We start from the raw sequence: 18276 nt of genomic DNA, 5'->3' as shown, positions 1-18276 counted from the left end.
ATCTTGGAATTGTAGGTGAGGAATTGCTATAATTTTGAGAAGTCTGCCAAGTATGATCCAAGTAATGGTACAGATATCTTAAGACGCCTTAAAATGTTTAACTCCTGGCAACTGTAAGGGGTATAAATGAATTTAGCTCTAAGTTCATTACATTAGCATACGTATGTCATTCTCATCCTTTGAGAGGCACAGAATGTCAACTATCTAAATATATCCAGACACTGTAAACAAAACAAAAATGTAAACCTGCCAAGGATAACCCCCTCCTATGACTCACTTTATTTGCTTGTGTCCTAAGAGGATGGGGTCTCCTCTCCAGTTCTGTGGTGAAAAGTCTAAAGTTCCCCTACCCCCCCCCCCCCCCCCCCCCCATTTTTTTTTCTTTTTTCCTTCATTTCTTCAATGACTTCAATGACTTCCTGGTTTCCAAGCCGAGTCTTCGGGAGGGGTTTTCTCAACTAAGCATACCCTTCTGCCTGCATGTTTGTGCCAAGGGCAGATGGATTAATCTGCCCATACTCAAGATAGCCATGGCCAGAAATGCTAGGGGGTGTTTTGGCCAGAAATGCTAGGGGGTGTTTTTCAAAGTGAAAAATAAGTAAAATAAAGCATGGAGACATGGATGGATGGATGGATGGCCTTGCTTTGAATAATATAAATGATTTAACTAGTGTTTTCAATTTGTGGTGTTCAGGTGCAGTGTAGTTCCGCTTTAAGGTGACCATAAGGCGGTTCAGCATTGAGTAGACAAATTTCGACCCATGCATGGGCAGGCTGGTTGTACACAAATTGATTTATTCGACTTTTGTAAAACCGGCCTGTTTAATTTTTCCTGACTGATCAGTACCGCCGGTTAGTCGGCATGTGCTACCTACGGTTTTTTTTTTGTTTTTTTTAAATCCATAGCCCACTTTCACACTGAGGAGTTTTTTTTGAATTTTTTGCATTAAAAAAAGCACCTGAAAAGCTCAAGAAAAATGCTTTCCTATGTTTGTGTGTCTATGTATGTTTTCACACTGGGGCATGGCGCTTCCATTGCAGTGTAAAAACTCCTGCTTGCAGCATCTTTGGAGCATGTTTGTTCAGCTAAAAAAAAAATGCCTCAAAAGCACCTCTTCCTATTTAAATCAATTAAAAATGCCTCAAAAACACCTCAGAGCAGTGTTTTTGGTGCCGTTTATAGTCACATGTCCTTTAAAAAAAGTGCAGAAAGCATGTCAAAAACGCATATGTGTTTTTGCGGCGGATTAGTGTGGAAGTAGCCTTATTGCGAATTTCAAACATGGGTATCAAAACACGTTTTTTTAAAGAGGATTTCCAGGTAGTTATATTTTTGTCCAGCTTGGACCAAAGTAACTATGTATACCATATGTATTTAGTGGTGTAGCACTAAATAAATACTAAACAAAAGCATCAATGATGCTTTTGTTTAGTATTTATTAACGCTACACCATTGTTTTTAGATTATCTATTTACTTTGTGGTCAAAGGAGGGTGTGAGCATTTTAGGGTAGGGATTATCCATTTTAAGCGCAGGGGGTTTTTCCTTATATTCTTATGTATCAAGGTATGCGACTAGCATCCCGTCTTTAACCACACCGGAACATTTTTCACATCTTTAAAAAGCAGAATTTTTTGCTAGAAAAAGCCCAGAGGGGACAGGATTGCCTTTCTTTCCTTTTTTGTTTAACTTTTTTTCAAAGTATGCAATAACATGGCCAGGTGGCAGGTCTTTCTGGAGACAACAGCAGAGGGAGGCAGTAATCGGCCTTTTTCACTACCACAAATATGATCAGGTGGCTGTAAAGACCCCCTGATCACCAGCTGAAAAAAGTTGATGTCAAGCTTGTGGCCGCAACCGTAATATTGTTATAACTACTTTTAATCCAGAACATTTTATAAACGGCCTAAGGACATCAAGTGGTTAAAGAGAAATTACTTCCCCCTTTTTAAAGGCAGGGCTCCCCTGACTGTAAAATACTCATTGCTACTGGGTGTTGGGGAGCAAGTGATCTCCTCCTACGATGCTGTGTTTAGGCCAAAAACACTGTTGCATGATAGAGGACATCGTGATCAACCCTGTGCAAGTTTGGGCACCATCCAACATGGAGCTTTTTTAGGGTATTTTTGCAGCAGCTTTACCTAAAGCAGCAGCAGGAGATGGGAGTATAAAAGTGGGTTTAGGGGGTGGGCTAGCAAGAGAGCATCACTTTGTTCTGAATAGCAACATAAACTTGGCTATAGAAAAGAGTATATGCTTGTTTAAACACACAAAAAAACACAGATCTATGCATGTGTTTAGAGAACTGTATGTCAAAATGATCAGTAGAACATTGAGAATATGGGCAAAAAAAAGTTATATGCAAAAGTTGAACTTGGCTCCTGCCTCCCTATTTTTCAGTGAGGCAATCTATCGCTACCTGTTCTGGAACGCTAGAATATAGATGAGGGAATAAAGGTTCATCCATGACATGGACTTCCAGAAGGTGGGAAGAGATATCCCAACCAATCACAGATGACTGGACTAGACTTAGAACCAGCTGTTTCTCATAAGTAAACTGTTGTGACTGCATAGGAACTTAAGCTACAGGAACAGAGGAAGGGTCTGAATCAACTTGAGAATAGAATAGGGTGAGTAACTTGGCAAAGAGGACACTACCAATTTGTGGTTTTTCAACGGCTGAGAAGCATCCAGCCCTTTGCAACTGATAGGAAACAGCTCACATCATTGGATGATACAAGGTCTGGATGGACCTTGAAGAAACCCCAGCCAGGAAGCTATTCCCACTAGAACCCATGTTAACTGTGATTTGCATAAGTGGTCATCTGAGAGTCCCACAATGTAGATGTCATACAAAGGCATTAGGAAAAACACTGGAGGAGGCTTAAGGTGCAATGGTGAGACTGAAAAGTAGAGGCTGAGAGGTAACGGTGAACCATCCTGGCTGTCCATGAAACAGAGGATACTTCTGGAAGGTGTTGTGGGACCCAGTGCCCAAGGTTTATCTCCAGGCTAGCCCTACAGTGTTCAGTCCAGCAGGATTTGGGAACAACTCTCTAAACTATGCTGAGGGAAGGTCAATATGGCTAGCTGTGATTTGTTGAGACCAGCTCGGGCAATGATGTAAAAAAACTTCTGCATTAGGAAAAAGGTTTGAAGAAAGTAAATGATATACTTTCCTATGTATTTACAAATGCTAGCAGCAAAAGAATTAAAAATAATTGTTGATTGGGAGAGTGAAGTTTCGCTTGAAAGTTTCCTTTAAAAAAAGTATTAAAAGATACTTTTGTTCATCCCTTTAAAACTGCCTATGAAAGCTTCTATTCATATATATCTCAACCTGCCATCAATTCTGAAAGCGTGAAGCCTGTCAAGTGGGGGTCACTGATGGGTAAAGGTTATCACAGGTTTTTCTACCATTATTCCAAGATCTAATGACAGCTAATAGCCCACTTAATGCTATGACCAGACGTAATTCCCTTGAGCCTTATTTTGTTACATAGCTTTACTTATATAATCTTGACCTTACCCTTGAGCGTGTCATTAGTTCTGACACAGACTCACCTTTCCCCATTCCATGGATTCATTGTGACACTGACAAGACAGGTCTGGACTGGCTCTCCTGCAGGCAATTGTCAGACTAAATGAAGTTTTGGTTTTTGCTTCAAGTAGACCCGTTGTTTGCAGATGTCAAAGGAGGGCATGATGCTCAGACGGTCTAGATCATTTTTTTTTTTTTAATCTACAGGATATGAGTCCAAAGGTCGCACTGCCCTGGGGCTGATATTTATTAAGACAGAGGTGCCTTTGTTTTATGGGAAACTGCGTAGTTTGGTTTGGTCTACCTAAACATGAGGCAACAAACTTTATAGCAGAATTCCGGTTTGGTTTTATTTTAACTTACCTGGTAGAGCAGTGTGTCCTGTTTCCTGTTCCACATCTTATGTCTTTCAACACTTCTACTTCTCTATTCAACTAGGAGCTGAAATGTGGGCACACAACTATCATTAACATAACATGCCTCTGTAGTTCTTTGGACTGCAGGAATGACATGATGCAATTGGTGCTGTTACCAGTACTACCAGCATAGAGGTGCAATACCTATTGTGACATCTAGGCCCTGAGCTGCACATACCAATATCGCTTTGTGGCCTGGTAATCCTGCCTCTACGGTTCTGAAATTCCATGCAGTGTGTCACCTTGGCCTGGCCTGAGGATCCCTCCAGTGGATTACAAAATGCTGGGTTATGTAGTCCAACAACGCTATTTGTGATTTCAGTGCAGTGAAGGCAGCTTTGTCAGCCCATAATAGAATTTAGGAGCTGATTGGCTTTCTTGCAGGCTCACCGCTTTTCTTGCAGCATTTTAAAGAGGCAGAATATGGCAAAATGTGTACTCGCACACAGGCAGTCTCAACCAGCTTAAAAGTTGCAAAATGAACGGAAATAATCAACGTTGACAAACACTAACAATTTGGAAACTTTCACAGTTTTGAAAGAACCTCTTGGTGGTAGATTGCAGTCATTAGTTTTGTTGCCTTTTAATGTACAGCTAGCTGCCCTAAACAGGTAGTGTGTAGCCAGCATTGGCACTCAAAAATCTGGTGCTTCCTTTGCGCCCTTGTGAGACTTTAGCTGACTGCACACATTCAGATTACTCTATCCATTCTAAACCGCTCATATGGAGGGATCTCCCACTGTAGCTTTTGTATTTTGATAGCCAGACCTGCTAGCTGTCAAAATGCCCAAACAGTACCTGCATATGATTAGATAAAGGCACTGTTCTACTGACCATTTTTTCCACTTGGCTCCTTTCAAAGAATGTTGGATAGGATGGTACCACCAGGGCTACTCATCAAAGATGGTTCAGCCGAAATACAAAATCTTTGTGTATGGTCCACATTATTGTGTACTACTTTGTGGGATGGAAAGGAATATTGACAAGGCTCATTGGCGGTATTTGTATGCGTTTTTGAAAGGGCTGAGAAATGGTGTAGTGCTGTTGGTTTGTCTAGGAATCCATTACAGATTCCAAAAAAAAAATATAATTTCTACCTGAGTAAAGTTGAAAAAACATGAGAAGTATTCTGAGAAAGTAGAGCACAATGTCCTCAGCAGCTGGAACACTCAGTCTCATTATCCACAAGTGACATTGCAACGGCCCCAATCAATGTTCCTCTCGCTGTCTAAATGTTTTAAAGAGCTGGAGGGGTGGGGGCTGAAAGGAGGGAGGCGGGTTGTTAAAATGACAGTAAGTTCAACTTTTCCCCGAGTCTGTATTCCCATTGCGACTCAAAACTTCTACTGTTTTGTCCTTGTCAGAAAATAGACTTCTGCTGCTTGAAGGACGCTTTTGAAATTGACTGGAGCAGCGAAAAAGCAAAAGCTGTACTAAAGAAAACACCTGCCGACTTCTTCCTTTTGCAAGGTAAGAATTGTGTAGAAAACTTAGGGGTCTGTGTGTAAGAGCAGATCCTGGAACATTTGTTGGTGCACCCTAGCCAGATTTATTGATCTTCCAGGCAAATTTGGATATTGGGGTGATATGCACTTAATACAAAAGTTACAAGAGAGCAAAAGAGCCGTGCAGGGTTTTCATGGGTAATTATTGCAAATAGTTACCTGTAGGCAGGAATAATATCACACCTGGGAGCTATGAGCAGGCAGAAACGCTATATTGCAAAAATTATTGGGACGTCTGCCTTCCCACGCACATGAACTTTAATGGCATCCCAGTCTTAGTCTGTAGGGTTCAATATTGAGTCGGCCCACCCTTTGCAGCTATAACAGCTTCAACTCTTCTGGGAGGGCTGTCCACAAGGTTTAGGAGTGTGTATGGAAATGTTTGACCATTCTTCCAGAAGTGCATTTGTGAGGTCAGGCACTGATATTGGACGAGAAGGCCTGGCTCAGTCTCCGCTCTAATTCATCCCAAAGGTGTTCTGTTGAGCTGAGGTCAGGACTCTGTGCAGGCCAGTAAAGTTCCTCCACCCCAAACTTGCTCGTCCATGTCTTTATGGACCTTGCTTTGTGCACTGGTGTGCAGTCATGTTGGAACAGAAAGGGACCATCCCCAAACTTCCCACAAAGTTTGGAGCATGAAATTGTGCAAAATGTCTTGGTATGATGACGCCTTAAGAGTCCCCTTCACTGGAAATAAGGGGCCAAGCACAGCCCCTGTAAAACAGCCCTACTCCATGATTCCCCCTTCCACCAAACTTTACACTTGGCACAATGCAGTCAGGCAAGTACCGTTCTCCTTGCAACCGCCAAACCCAGACACGTCCACTGAATTGCCAGACAGAGAAGCATGATTCGTCACTGCAGAGAACACATTTCTATTGCTCTAAAGTCCAGTGGTGGTTGTCCTTTACATCAATGCATCCGATGCTTTGCATTGCACTTGGTAATGTAAGGCTTGGATGCAGCTGCTCGGCCATGAAAACCCATTACATGAAGCACTGTTGTGCTAATCTGAAGGCCACACAGTTTGGAGGTCTTTAGCTATTGACTCTGCAGACAGTTGGTGACTTCTACACACTGTGTGTTTCAGCATGCGCTGACCCTGTTCTGTCATTTTACGTGGCCTACCACTTCGTGGCTGAGTTGCTGTTGCCAGTTGCTTCCACTTTGTTATAATACCACTAACAGTTGACCGTGGAATATTTAGTTGCAAGAAAATTTCATGGATGGACTTATTGCACAGGTGGCAACCTATCATGGTATGTAAATAAACCACACCCCACTAAGTGGAATTTAAAGTGATACTGTGACCCCTAAACCACTGTAGTAATACTTCCACCCTGGAAGCTTCAGATCTTGATTATAATGAGTAGCGGTCGCCGTGAAATAGAAGTCCAAAACACACGAAAACGTCTAACATACAAGTCCCAAAAAGTTCTCAAGGTTCTCCATATACCCTGGTTAAATCTTCTTTTTATCCACCCATTCTCAATTTTTCTCAACCGATACATCTTCCACTCTTAATACCTCAAAATAAATAAACTATACATAGTGCATTATCCTTATAATATAACGCAAGTACTAGTGATGTGCACACATCAAAGTGTTCAAAATAAGTGCCCCAGTGATCATGTATACATCCAGTGACTGTAATTCCTACCCTTCCCCAGAGTAGGTAACAACTTATAAAACTCAGGTGGTTACACAATCCTTCATACACTGTGAATCAATGCCATGCCACACATTAACTTGTGATCATACAGTGAAACATCCAAATGGTATGACACCTGTCAACCCATGTACCTTACCAGATTGACAGGTAATGAAGGCTTTACTCAGATTCCTAAGCTCCAGGATCCTGATATCAATGCTCCGAAACCAGCGGTGGTATGTACCCAGAATGAAAGTGAAGAATCCTCGTGTAAAACAACCTGTTGGCGCGTTTCGTCATCACGACATTTTCAAAGGATGCGTCCATCATACTGCGGCTGGCCATATGTACCCTTAGACTCCTTCCTTCTCAAGTAATCGTCACCATCTTAGGAAAGGGAAGGATGCCCATCAACACTGCAAACAAGTGATCTCGGCCACTAATAGATGAAAAGGGGCCGAACCAACTTAAATTAAGTGTACCTATCCTCTGGCTTCTCTGCTGACATCTAGTGGAGAGATAGGAAATTCCACCCGAAAATGAAAAGAATAGATACTACACTAAGACACATAACATTATAGGCATAACTTCCTAGGAAAAGTAGATAAATGCAAAATAACCTACATGGCTGAGAGTAAAAGAGGGGAAAATGATAAATAACCTGGAATATGGCGGATACCTATGATCATCCTATTCAGGATGATCCAAATAGATCAAGCCTAAACTATAAATAAACCAAAGAGGGGAAAATGGGGGATGCCTTGTCCCAATATTAAATGACCCAAACTAACCCTTCCATGACATAGATAACCCATATCCAAATGATGTTGATCAACATAGGTGAGGGTCCTCTGTGCAATTCAGTACTATAGTTAAATATACTTTGTGTCCCTAAAATAAATAAAGAAAACCACTAACGTATACTATCCAAAACATGGGGGTATCCATCCCTCAGAAATAGGGGAAAGGAGGAGGGAGGCAGAGAGAACTGAAGGGGGACAGATGATGTAACATAGGATATGCAATAAATGGTAAATACACTCATCTATATCAACCCATATTGACCTCTTTTTTTAGGCATTGTAAATGAAACTATTTAAGTCCAACTCAACATTTAGTCCCCTTGGTTTCATTCTGTCAATTTTATAAATCCAAAACGTTTCTGACTTTTAGTTGCTCTCCAATGCCCCTCAATCCTGTCAATACCACAAAATTTCAGCAGGGAGGGATCACCTTTATGAACTTCCTTGAATGTTTGGACAAATTGTGTTCTTTTTTTACCCTTCTTGATATTCCTCACATGCTCCCTTACCCTAATATGTAATGGTCGTGTGGTACGACCCACATACTGAAACTGGCAGGGACATTCCAGCAGGTAAGTCACGAAGGAGGTGGTACATGTATTAAATGTATTTATATTGTATTGCCTACCCGTTGACTGCGATGTAAATTTTTCAATCCTCCTTGCTTTTCGTGCTGTTATTTTACAAATGTTACATTTCCTACAGGGAAAGAAACCTTTCAGATCAAACATGGAACAAATATTCTTTATAGGTGGTGAGATGATGCTCTTAACCAAACGATTACGCAAATTAGAAGCTTTCTTTAGATGACGGGTGTTTTTTTTTAGGGAGGAGCACTGTGCGCTTCAGCATGCGCTGACCCCACTCTGTCATTTTACGTGGGCAACCACTTCGTGGCTGAGTTGCTGTTGTTCCCAGTTGCTTCCACTTTGTTATAATACCACTAACAGTTGACCGCGGAATATTTAGTAGCAAGGAAATTTCACGGATGGACTTATTGCATAGGTGGCAACCTATCACAGTACCACGCTTGAATTCACTGAGCTCCTATGAGCAACCCATTGTGTCACAAATGTTTGTAGAAGCAGTCTGCATGCCTAGGTACTTGATTTTATACATATGTGGCCATGGAGGTCGCTGGAACACCTGAATCCAATGATTTGGAGGAGTGTCCAAATAGTTTTGGCAATATAGTGTATTTGTCCCTTAACTAAGCCAGGAGTGGCTTGGTACTCTCATGTAGAGTGGCCACTACGTTGTCTTAGTGAAGACGAAGTTGCTTGCTATTTGGAAAAAATCTGTCAATAGTCCCTTCCGCTGTTGGAAGCTGTTGTGTTGGCCCTCTTGTGACTTGCTGCCTGCGTGCCTTGGTTTAGCTACCAGGCAAGAACATTATTGATTGATGGAAATGATCAGAAAGGAGAAGTGAAAAAAAGTGCTTGCTTTTGGAACCCTGCATTTATTATTATTATTATTATTATTATTATTATTATACAGGATTTATATAGCACCAACAGTTTGCGCAGCGCTTTACAATATAAGGGAGACGCATTTTTGCTTTCTCTGGAAGCTGGTATGTAGCTGTCATGGAGTAACGGGCAGTAGACAGTATTGTACTGCTTGATGGTGGGTGTGATCTGGAACCTTGATACAAGGGATTATAATGCTCCTGTCTGCCTGTCTTTCATGATACTGACCCCATTCTGTACTTTTCCCAGGCTGAACTGATATTGTGCATTACATATTCGTAGAACGCTGATGCTGGTGGAAACCAACTTTACTAAAAAAAAAAAAAATTTCTACAATTCGTAATGGCAAAGCTGTTTACATTTTCAAATATAACCTAGTAACAATGCTGTTTGTTGCTGAAGCTGTGAAGGCTGCCATGACAAATTAGTTGATCAGACCCTGGAAATAATTTTGGTGTTTTCCTGCCAAGCTTTTGAGATCACTGTAATTCAGTGGCAGCCATGCTGCTTCTGACTTAAAATGTCTATTGCTTGCTTAGTGGCAGACTTCCCATGTGTATTACTAGTATAGGCATTGGGACCTTGCAAGTAGTCACATTGAATGGACATACTGTACATTTTGTTGTAAATCAATGGTGCTAAAAATGCATTCTGGGTGCAATGCAGGTAAACGGGTTGCATGTGCAATCATGAAATCATTAGCTACATGAATTTATTATTTATTACAGCTACTTATATAGCGCTGTCAATTTACACAGCGCTTTACATATATATTGCACATTCATATCAGTCCCTAACCCTCAAGGGGCGTACAATTTAAGGTCCCTAACTTAAAATTATCCATACACATACTAGGGCCAATTTAGACGGGATCCAATTAATCTACCAGTATGTCTTTCGAGTGTGGGAGGAAACTGGAGTACCCACGGAGGAAACCCACGCAGGCACAGGGAGAACATGCAAACTCCAGGCAGGTGGTGCCATGGCTGGGATTCGAACCAACGACCCTAGTACTAGTGCTAACCATTTAGCCACTGTGCTGCCCAGCTTTTTTTTTTTTTTTTGCTTTTTTTTGGAACATTAACTTCACTCTTTGTATATGGTACTTTATTTTGATTAAAGTGGACCTGTATTGGACAGTGCAATAGATTAACTTTAGTATATTGGGATTAACCTAAACTCTGCCGTTCATCTTAATATCCTATATAACAGTACCTGTGCGTAAAGGCTGTTGTATTCTCTTTAATGCTCTCTCTGTCAAATCTCTAACAATCTATAGAAAGCAGCTGTGAAAACTTAGTAAAAAATTAATTTTGCCTTCAGAAATCTGTCTGTTTAGTCTGCCTGGATACAATGACATTCTTCAGTATCTGACTTGCTGGAATTTTGTTTTGTTTTTTTATTGTTTAACATAAATTTCCAATGGGGAAATGAGGGATAAGTGATGTAAAAGTAGATAACTTTTTTTTTTTTTGTATGTTTATTTTAACACGTATGTTGTAAATTTTGTTACCTGGAGGGGTTGCTAGAAGGCTTTGACATGAGCGAAGGAGTGGTTAAAGTGCTTACCACAGCTTCTATGCACAGGTAAACTTAGGGTGGCAAGAGGACTAGCATGTGGTAATTGTGAATGAGGCTTACAAGTGAGTTTTTTACTTTCTGGAAATGTGAAAGTTATTCCACTATTTTACAATAAATATCACTAGTGAAATGGTCAGTAAGCCACCAATTCAAATTGGTGTGTTAGGTTCACTTAAAGGGCTCGTTCACACCATGGTGCAGAGATGTCATTTTTTTTTTTTCTGCACGCGTTCTGCAAGGGCACCACAAAATCAGTTGTTCTTTTGTGTCCTGTTCACACCACAACACTAGTATCATGTGCAGATTTTTTTCTGTGCAGGAATCTGCAACATGTGTACAACACATTGAAGCTTGTATAAAAACTTATGTAAACTGATGTCTCTACAAGTGAAATCTGCACGTCAGTTTTTTTTCTGCATGTATGGTGTGAACTAGGTCTAAAGGAGGACTTCTCCTATGGATGCAGTTAGTTTTCCACCTGTGATCCATTTTCAGCCGACAGTTCTCTAAAGCCCACTATCGGCTGACATCACAAAGCCGGTCCAGGCTCTGAAAAGATCCTGACCATATGGTCGGCAGCTGGCTCCGCCTCTTTGTGACTTGCTTAGAGCCTGAGCCAGTTGCTCCCACCACCATCAGTGGCCTTTGATCACTCAGTTCTCAGTCTTAGAAGCATGGGGGGCAGATTGGATTTCTGCATCCACCTAGGGGAGTATGCTTGCTTGTTTTTTTGCAAACCCATATTTCTCTTTTAATTTTAACCACTGCAGTCAGCTTTAGCTTTTAAAGATGGTTCATGCTTCCTGCATGGTAAAACTGCCTGTCTGTTTTGGTTTTTTAAAAAGGCACTTTTTTTTTTTTTCTTTTACTTTGTGTCAGTGGTGACATGTCATTCATTCCTATGCACCACAAAAACGAAGGAAGAAATGAAGCTGCGGGTCAGCTGTGGTATAGGACAGAATAATGCAGACATGTTGAAAATTTCTGCATCTCATCTGACCTGTAGGCATCATCTAGGTGTGAACAGGACACAATGAATACAATTGTTTTCCGTCTGCCCTTATGGCTTGTTCACGTTTATGCAGAGACCTTTTTTTTTTTTCTTCTCCTCCTGTGCCCTAAATGTATGGATATGCAAGTATATCTATGTACTTGTTTTTCATGGTAAAGATTTTAACATCAGTAACAACTCCCTTGCTGTTTTGCCACACTTACGAAAAGTAAAAATATTGCACCCAATAACTGTCATTCACTGACCCCCAACCTCAACCTAGTCCAAACTAACCTTATTATGTTGACCGGTATAATCCAAAGGTATAGTGCAACAGAACAAATCTGCGACCAAAGCTTATTGCTGTCTGGCAGTTTTGTTTATTAACACATGAAAAATTGATACCATTCCATCTCCGTTCCGGAGTTACTAGTTATTTGACTTTTTTCTTTTTTTCATACATTTTTCAAACCCATTTAATTTTTTATTCTGAATCGTAGCTGTATTTTCAAGTTTCTTATTAGTATTTGGACTTATAACTTTGACATTGATTGTTGTAAGTGGGATATACTGCATCATCCTCACTGTATAAGTTTCTAAAGTAAAGGGATATATATTTGTAATACTGGATTACAGGCATTTTTAACCAAAGTGTCTTGCATTGTTAAGATGCCTTGCTTGATTTGTGACTTTAATCCAGATCTGGGATTGAGCCCACACGAGTACCCCTATAGCAAGTGGTTGGTTTTGACAGGAACCAGCTTCCACCTCCGGTCAGATCGCCTCTGTGATCCAAAGTGGAAGTTGCCCCCCACCCCCCTTTCCCACACAGTTTTCTGGGACACATCACAGATCCCAGAAGACAACAGGTCTATTCACAAAGCAAACTGCAGCTCGTGTATGCGCACTGGGAAACCAGCTGTGAAGCTGCAAGGCTTCCTGCCAGCTCCCTGGACCCGAAGCTGATTGAAGAATTGGCTCGGGTGAAGTCAGCGCTGGATTGTTGGACAGGTAAGTGTCCTTGTATTAAGTCAGCAGCTACACCACTTGTAGCTACTGACTTTCTAATTTTTTTTTTTTTTTTGGGGGGGCGGTGGGGTATTGGAGAGCAGCTTTAACCACTTCCCGTCCGGCCAATGTATATAAACGGCCGGGCGGGGGCGTGCAGGGACGGGTTCCCGTTCATAAATTTTGTGTGCCCGCAATTTTGGACTGTGCTCTCCGTGGGAGCGCGCGGCACCACGATCTGGTGCCCGCTGTGTCCGGAGGACACAGTGGAACACCGATCACTGTACGACCTCTGTGTGAGGTCCTGATCATGTGATCACCGATTGGCAAATCACTGATCACATGAATAGTAAGCAAGATGTCACTTCTGACATCATTGCTTACTACGTGTGAAATCTGTGAATTATCACAGAGATCACATGGTACAAGGCTATTCACAACAGCCTTGTACCATGTGATCAGCTGTGACCAATCACAGCTCACACAGTATTTCTCAGTGGCTACAAGAATGCATCCAGAGAGAAGGAGAAATTATTGCTTTTACAGCCTTTATGGGTATAAAACCAATCAGTGTAAAAAAAAAAAAAAAATCATCACCCCCCCCCCCCCACAAGTAGTACAGTGTCACTATGGTGACACTGTACTGCTAGGGTGATAGTATGTTAAAAAAATATATATATATAGATATATATAGTGTAAAAAAACATTTTTTGAAAAATTATAATTTTTGGTTATAAACTAATTTGGGTTATATTTTTTTTTTACTAAAAAGATCTGAATATATTTTGGCCAAGATTTATGAAGAAAGATTATTTATTTCCAAAATTTTATAAGAAAAACACGTTTTTCTAAATGTTTGGACTTTTTCATTTATATAGAAAAAAAAAATAAAAATCCCAGTGGTGAATAAATACCACTAAAATAAAGTTTTATCTGTCTCAAATGCTAAAAAATTCATATGGGTACAGTGTTGCATGACTGTGCAATTGCCATTCAAAGTGTGACAGCACTGAAAATTGGCCTAGACAGGAAGGGGGTAAGTGTCCGGACATGAAGTGGTTAATGTCTGCAAAAGGAAACACTGCAAGGCCACCAAGGGCCTGTTACTCAAGCAGTAGTCCATTTAGTGGCCTTGAAAAATTGCCTTCTGTTGGTGACATTTAAAATGTCCTGTCTGTCTGAACACGGTGATATATCTTGGATTGGACATCATTATACACACACTAAACTCATGATTGGGCCTTGATTTCCTTTTTACTTTTATTCCTGAGTGTAACTTTATTGGTATGTTAACATCCTCATTTGTCCACCCAAGATTTGGATCATTATGGCAAATATGTTTTAACTTTCTAATAATGACCCATACTTGTACAACTTCCTTCCTGCTGCATGAGTTTCAGGCCCACTCCCCACCCCCGTGCAACAACTGGGCAGTGAAAGAGAGCCTGAGGGTGTCCATACTGCTCCACTTTCTCCTTGGGTGTGGTGTACACCTGCTCTGCTATTAGTTATCCTGTGACCTGCATTCCTCTCAGTCTTTGTATATGCACTTTTCCTGACACTCATGCACATTAGTATATTTCTGCTGAAGGATCTATCTTCACTTTTAGAATATTTTAACTATGTGGCAGGAGTTGATGACCTCAGCATATTCATTGTTGCGGATCGGTCGTCTTACACAGTGGTTGCTATTATGGTCAGAGGACTCATTGTTGCCATGTTCTCTTGCACAGCTTTATGTTATGTTTTTTTTCAGATGTGGTGGACTGCCCTCTACACACACTTCTGGCAATGTTGCTGCCTGCTTCTGATTTCCAAGTACAATGTTATGTCTTCTCGGTAACTTAATTGCAATTGTCCTGATTGGTATTGGTTATTGTGGTGTATTTTTTTATCTTGGCTCTTACAGCTGATTTCCGTGTTTTAGTGAAGGTCCCATAGTTTGTTTAGACCAAACTGGTCCAAGCAATTGTGTACCTTCACTACTAGATGTGCCCTCTGTGTGCGCTGTAGAATACTGTATGTATCCTCAGCTACAAATTGTATACAGCGCTTTGTTTCAGCATTGAAACAAAGCTTCCTAAACTCAGGTGCTCAACCTTTTGAAGAGCAAAAGACCACTTAAGTGATTTGGTAAATGGTCATGGGCCACAATGAAATTAAATGGTTCAGAATTTCAATTTTGTTTTTAAATTTTGAGTAGTATAATGAACTTTTTCCTCTTGTAGCTGCTGAATGTCGGCAGTAAGGAGAGGAGGAGAAGCTAGATTTCAGTTGTTGCAGGAAGAAAATTGAGAGGATTGGTTCCTGTATATGTCAAACCTTCTGTCCAAATGTAAAACAAAATGTGACAAGGAGGCCGCACAGGCCCCCTGGAGCTTTTGGGGCAAGGTCGCCATTGTGACCCCTGATGCTACACCAGTGGTTGGGGGGGATGTGCTAAAAACATGTCTTGACAATAGGGTTTTACTGCCCCCAACCACAAAGCCGGCTCTATGCACTTTGGTGCTCTGGGATGGTGGGGCCACAAGCCCAGATCACAATCAACGGGTTACCAACCCTGGGAATGCGCTTGCCTAGTTTGAGGTCGAGGGCCACAGGTCAAGTACCCCTGCTCTAAAGCCTCCTAATTGCTCGTTTGTCTGGACAGCTTGATCTGTTAGGTTGAAAAATAACAGACCTATTGGCTGGATCACCAGGTGAAAATGAAGGGGGGGGGGGGGGGGACGACTAAAAAAACAAAAACAAAAAAAAACCCAAGAAAACAGATGCGCAGCCAACACATCTAAAAACAGGTTTATATCCAAGTTAGATGTATGAGCTAACCCTTGGAAATCTTTCAGCCTGAGCTTGGACCAATAGGGAGACCCAGAGTTGCATAGTGAAGGGCAGCACAGTGGCTAAAAGGTTAGCACTTCCGCCTGGCAGTACTAGGATCGTTGGTTCGAATTTCAGCCACAGCACCACCTGCCTGGAGTTTGCATGCTCTTCCTGTGCCTGCGTGGGTTTCCTCCCACACTCCAAAGACATGCTGGTAGGTGAATTGAATCCTATCTAAATTGGCCCTAGTATGTGTATGTATGAATGTGAGTTAGGGACCTTAGATTGTACGCTCCTTGAGGGTTAGGAACTGATGTGAATGTACAATATATATGTAAAGCGCTGTGTAAATTGACAGCGCGATACAAGTACCTGAAATAAATAAATGCTTGATTTGTACAACAAAAATCAAGATTTATTTATAGTTGTCTGTATCTTTTAGGTTGAATTGTTTACCATATTGGCTTTACTATCAGCAACCTCTACCTTATGCATTTTCTTCTATATATAATTGCTTCAATTTCCTATTCAAGTAACAGATTTGGTTAGATTTCCCATCTATTATTTTAGAGAAAATTCTTACCCCACCCCCACGTCCTGTCCTGCTGATGTCCATTGCACCAAAAAGGATGTTGAAGTAAATCTCCAATATGAACACAAGTAGAGATAAAAATTCTGTTTTTAGCAGAAAAAGGGGAAAGACTACACTACTACCTTCTTTGCTGTTGTACGTTTATGTTTTGTTTTTTATTTTTTGGTGTAACCATTGTCAAGGCGATAGAAACTGCAGAAAAATTATTTCTAATGGAGCCCCAGATTATAGTAAAGCAGGTTCTTACCCTTTCCCTCTGTATACAATACAAAAGCGTGGAAGTCACAATCTTTGTGTGTGGTGTTGAAGAGATGTGAGGGCCATGTTTTGCCCACATGGCATGCACAGATGCTTGTACATTATAACATGCAGGCAGTCCCATTTACTTCAGTTGGGTCACAGCAGCTGCAAAGACACAGCCACTGCTCTCAGTTGACATCCATGTGGTTGCGTGTTCCCAAACCCGCACTGTTTGCATTTGGGGACACATACCCTTTTCCACACGGATGCCAAATTGGGAAAATCTTATGTATCCCAGTTGACCTGAATCAGACAGATGCATACGGAACACCTGTGTATCCCATGCAGGCAAAACATGGCCACACACACGCTTATGTACATCCATATGAATGAGGCAGCCTAATAGTTATATTTATGTGCTCAAAATTGTGTGGGTTGTGTTTGCGGTTATTGAACTTGTAGATGAAGTTGTGTGTTTGGTTTTTTTTTTTTGTTTTGTTTTTTTTTATTTTTTGGTTTTTTTTTAACTTTAGGCCTTTACCTAAGCACTGTGCATAATTTGTCTCTCTGCTGTATAATGTGAGTTGAGATGGGGAGCAGAGTTCAGCACATTTGTGCACCTGCTACCAGGCCAGGACCTGCCCCTTTTGGAAGACAAGCCAGAGAAAACCGGTGTTATTTTTGGGTCTGTTGCCTCAGCCTTAGGGGAAGCTAAGGAACAGATGCCACCACTCCCTGCCAGTCTACACTTCTACTTTATTTGCTTTGGATCTGATTCCTGACCAGGGATTTTACTTGTTCTCCAGCAATGAATATTGTTTGGCCCCGGTGTGAATGTCAGGAATGTGAAAAGTCATTACAGGTTAAAATATGGGGTGGTTGCCTACTTTGGCTTCCACAACAGGAATAAAGTAGATTTTGGTGCCAGGCAATAAAACCTGGGAAGTGGCTGGAGGTAATGTGCTGACTAACAGGCTGCCGAAAAAGATGTAAAGTAGTCTTTCCTTACTATATGTAAACTTTAATCTGAGATGCTAAGATATCACCACTAAGGATTGTTATATAGATTCCTAAGGCTACCATAGACATTAGAGAGCAGTTTAAAGAATTTCAGCCCAGACTTTCCAAATCTGAGAGCGAATCTGGTTTGTAAGAAAACTTAAAATACTTTCTTAAAAATAATCTCCTTTAGTACTGGCATGTTGTTCTTACTTTTTATCAAATAATCCTTTACACTTCAGTTTTTATCCACATATCCTGCCTAGTGCATGTGCATTTCTTGGGTCTAGAAGATCAGTTATTACTGTATATTATCCGCCATTTTGTATATGTATTTTGCCAGTGAAGTCAAGGAAAGAATCAGGAAGTAATATTACAATTTATGGAAAGTTTTTTGTTTTTTTGTTTTTTTTGTGTTTGTGAAATTTTTTTCTTGATCTGAACTACAGCTAGGCCAAATCTTTGCAGCTTGTCAGTTGTCAACAAATTGACTTTTGGTTGTTTCCATTCTGCTCCATGGGGGGAGCGTTAAAAATGCACATGCATTTTCTGTGTTTTCAGTGCGTTTTCTGGTTGGCATGTACCTGTTAAACATGAACATGTGACACCAAAACCACAAACTTGATGCTTTTTTGACAAATTTTTGACATGTTTTCCATT

At 40.9% G+C, this 18276-nt stretch overlaps 1 protein-coding gene across 1 annotated transcript in view; it reads left to right on the top strand.

Moving 5' to 3' along the window:
* The window catches only part of SAE1 (SUMO1 activating enzyme subunit 1), a 90318-nt gene that overhangs the window by 49335 nt on the left and 22707 nt on the right, over positions 1-18276 (top strand). Inside the window, exon 6 of the mRNA XM_089652012.1 lies at positions 5322-5427. Coding sequence (XP_089508138.1) covers positions 5322-5427 — 106 coding nt within the window. The remainder of the gene's footprint in view (positions 1-5321; positions 5428-18276) is intronic.

The sequence above is a fragment of the Staurois parvus genome, unplaced genomic scaffold (assembly GCF_062004578.1).
Source record: "Staurois parvus isolate SC_StPar_1 unplaced genomic scaffold, SC_StPar_1.0 ptg000668l, whole genome shotgun sequence".
NCBI classification, from domain to species: domain Eukaryota; kingdom Metazoa; phylum Chordata; class Amphibia; order Anura; family Ranidae; genus Staurois; species Staurois parvus.
The sequence above is the reverse complement of the archived record's forward strand: the minus strand, read 5'-3'. Positions and strand labels throughout refer to the sequence as shown.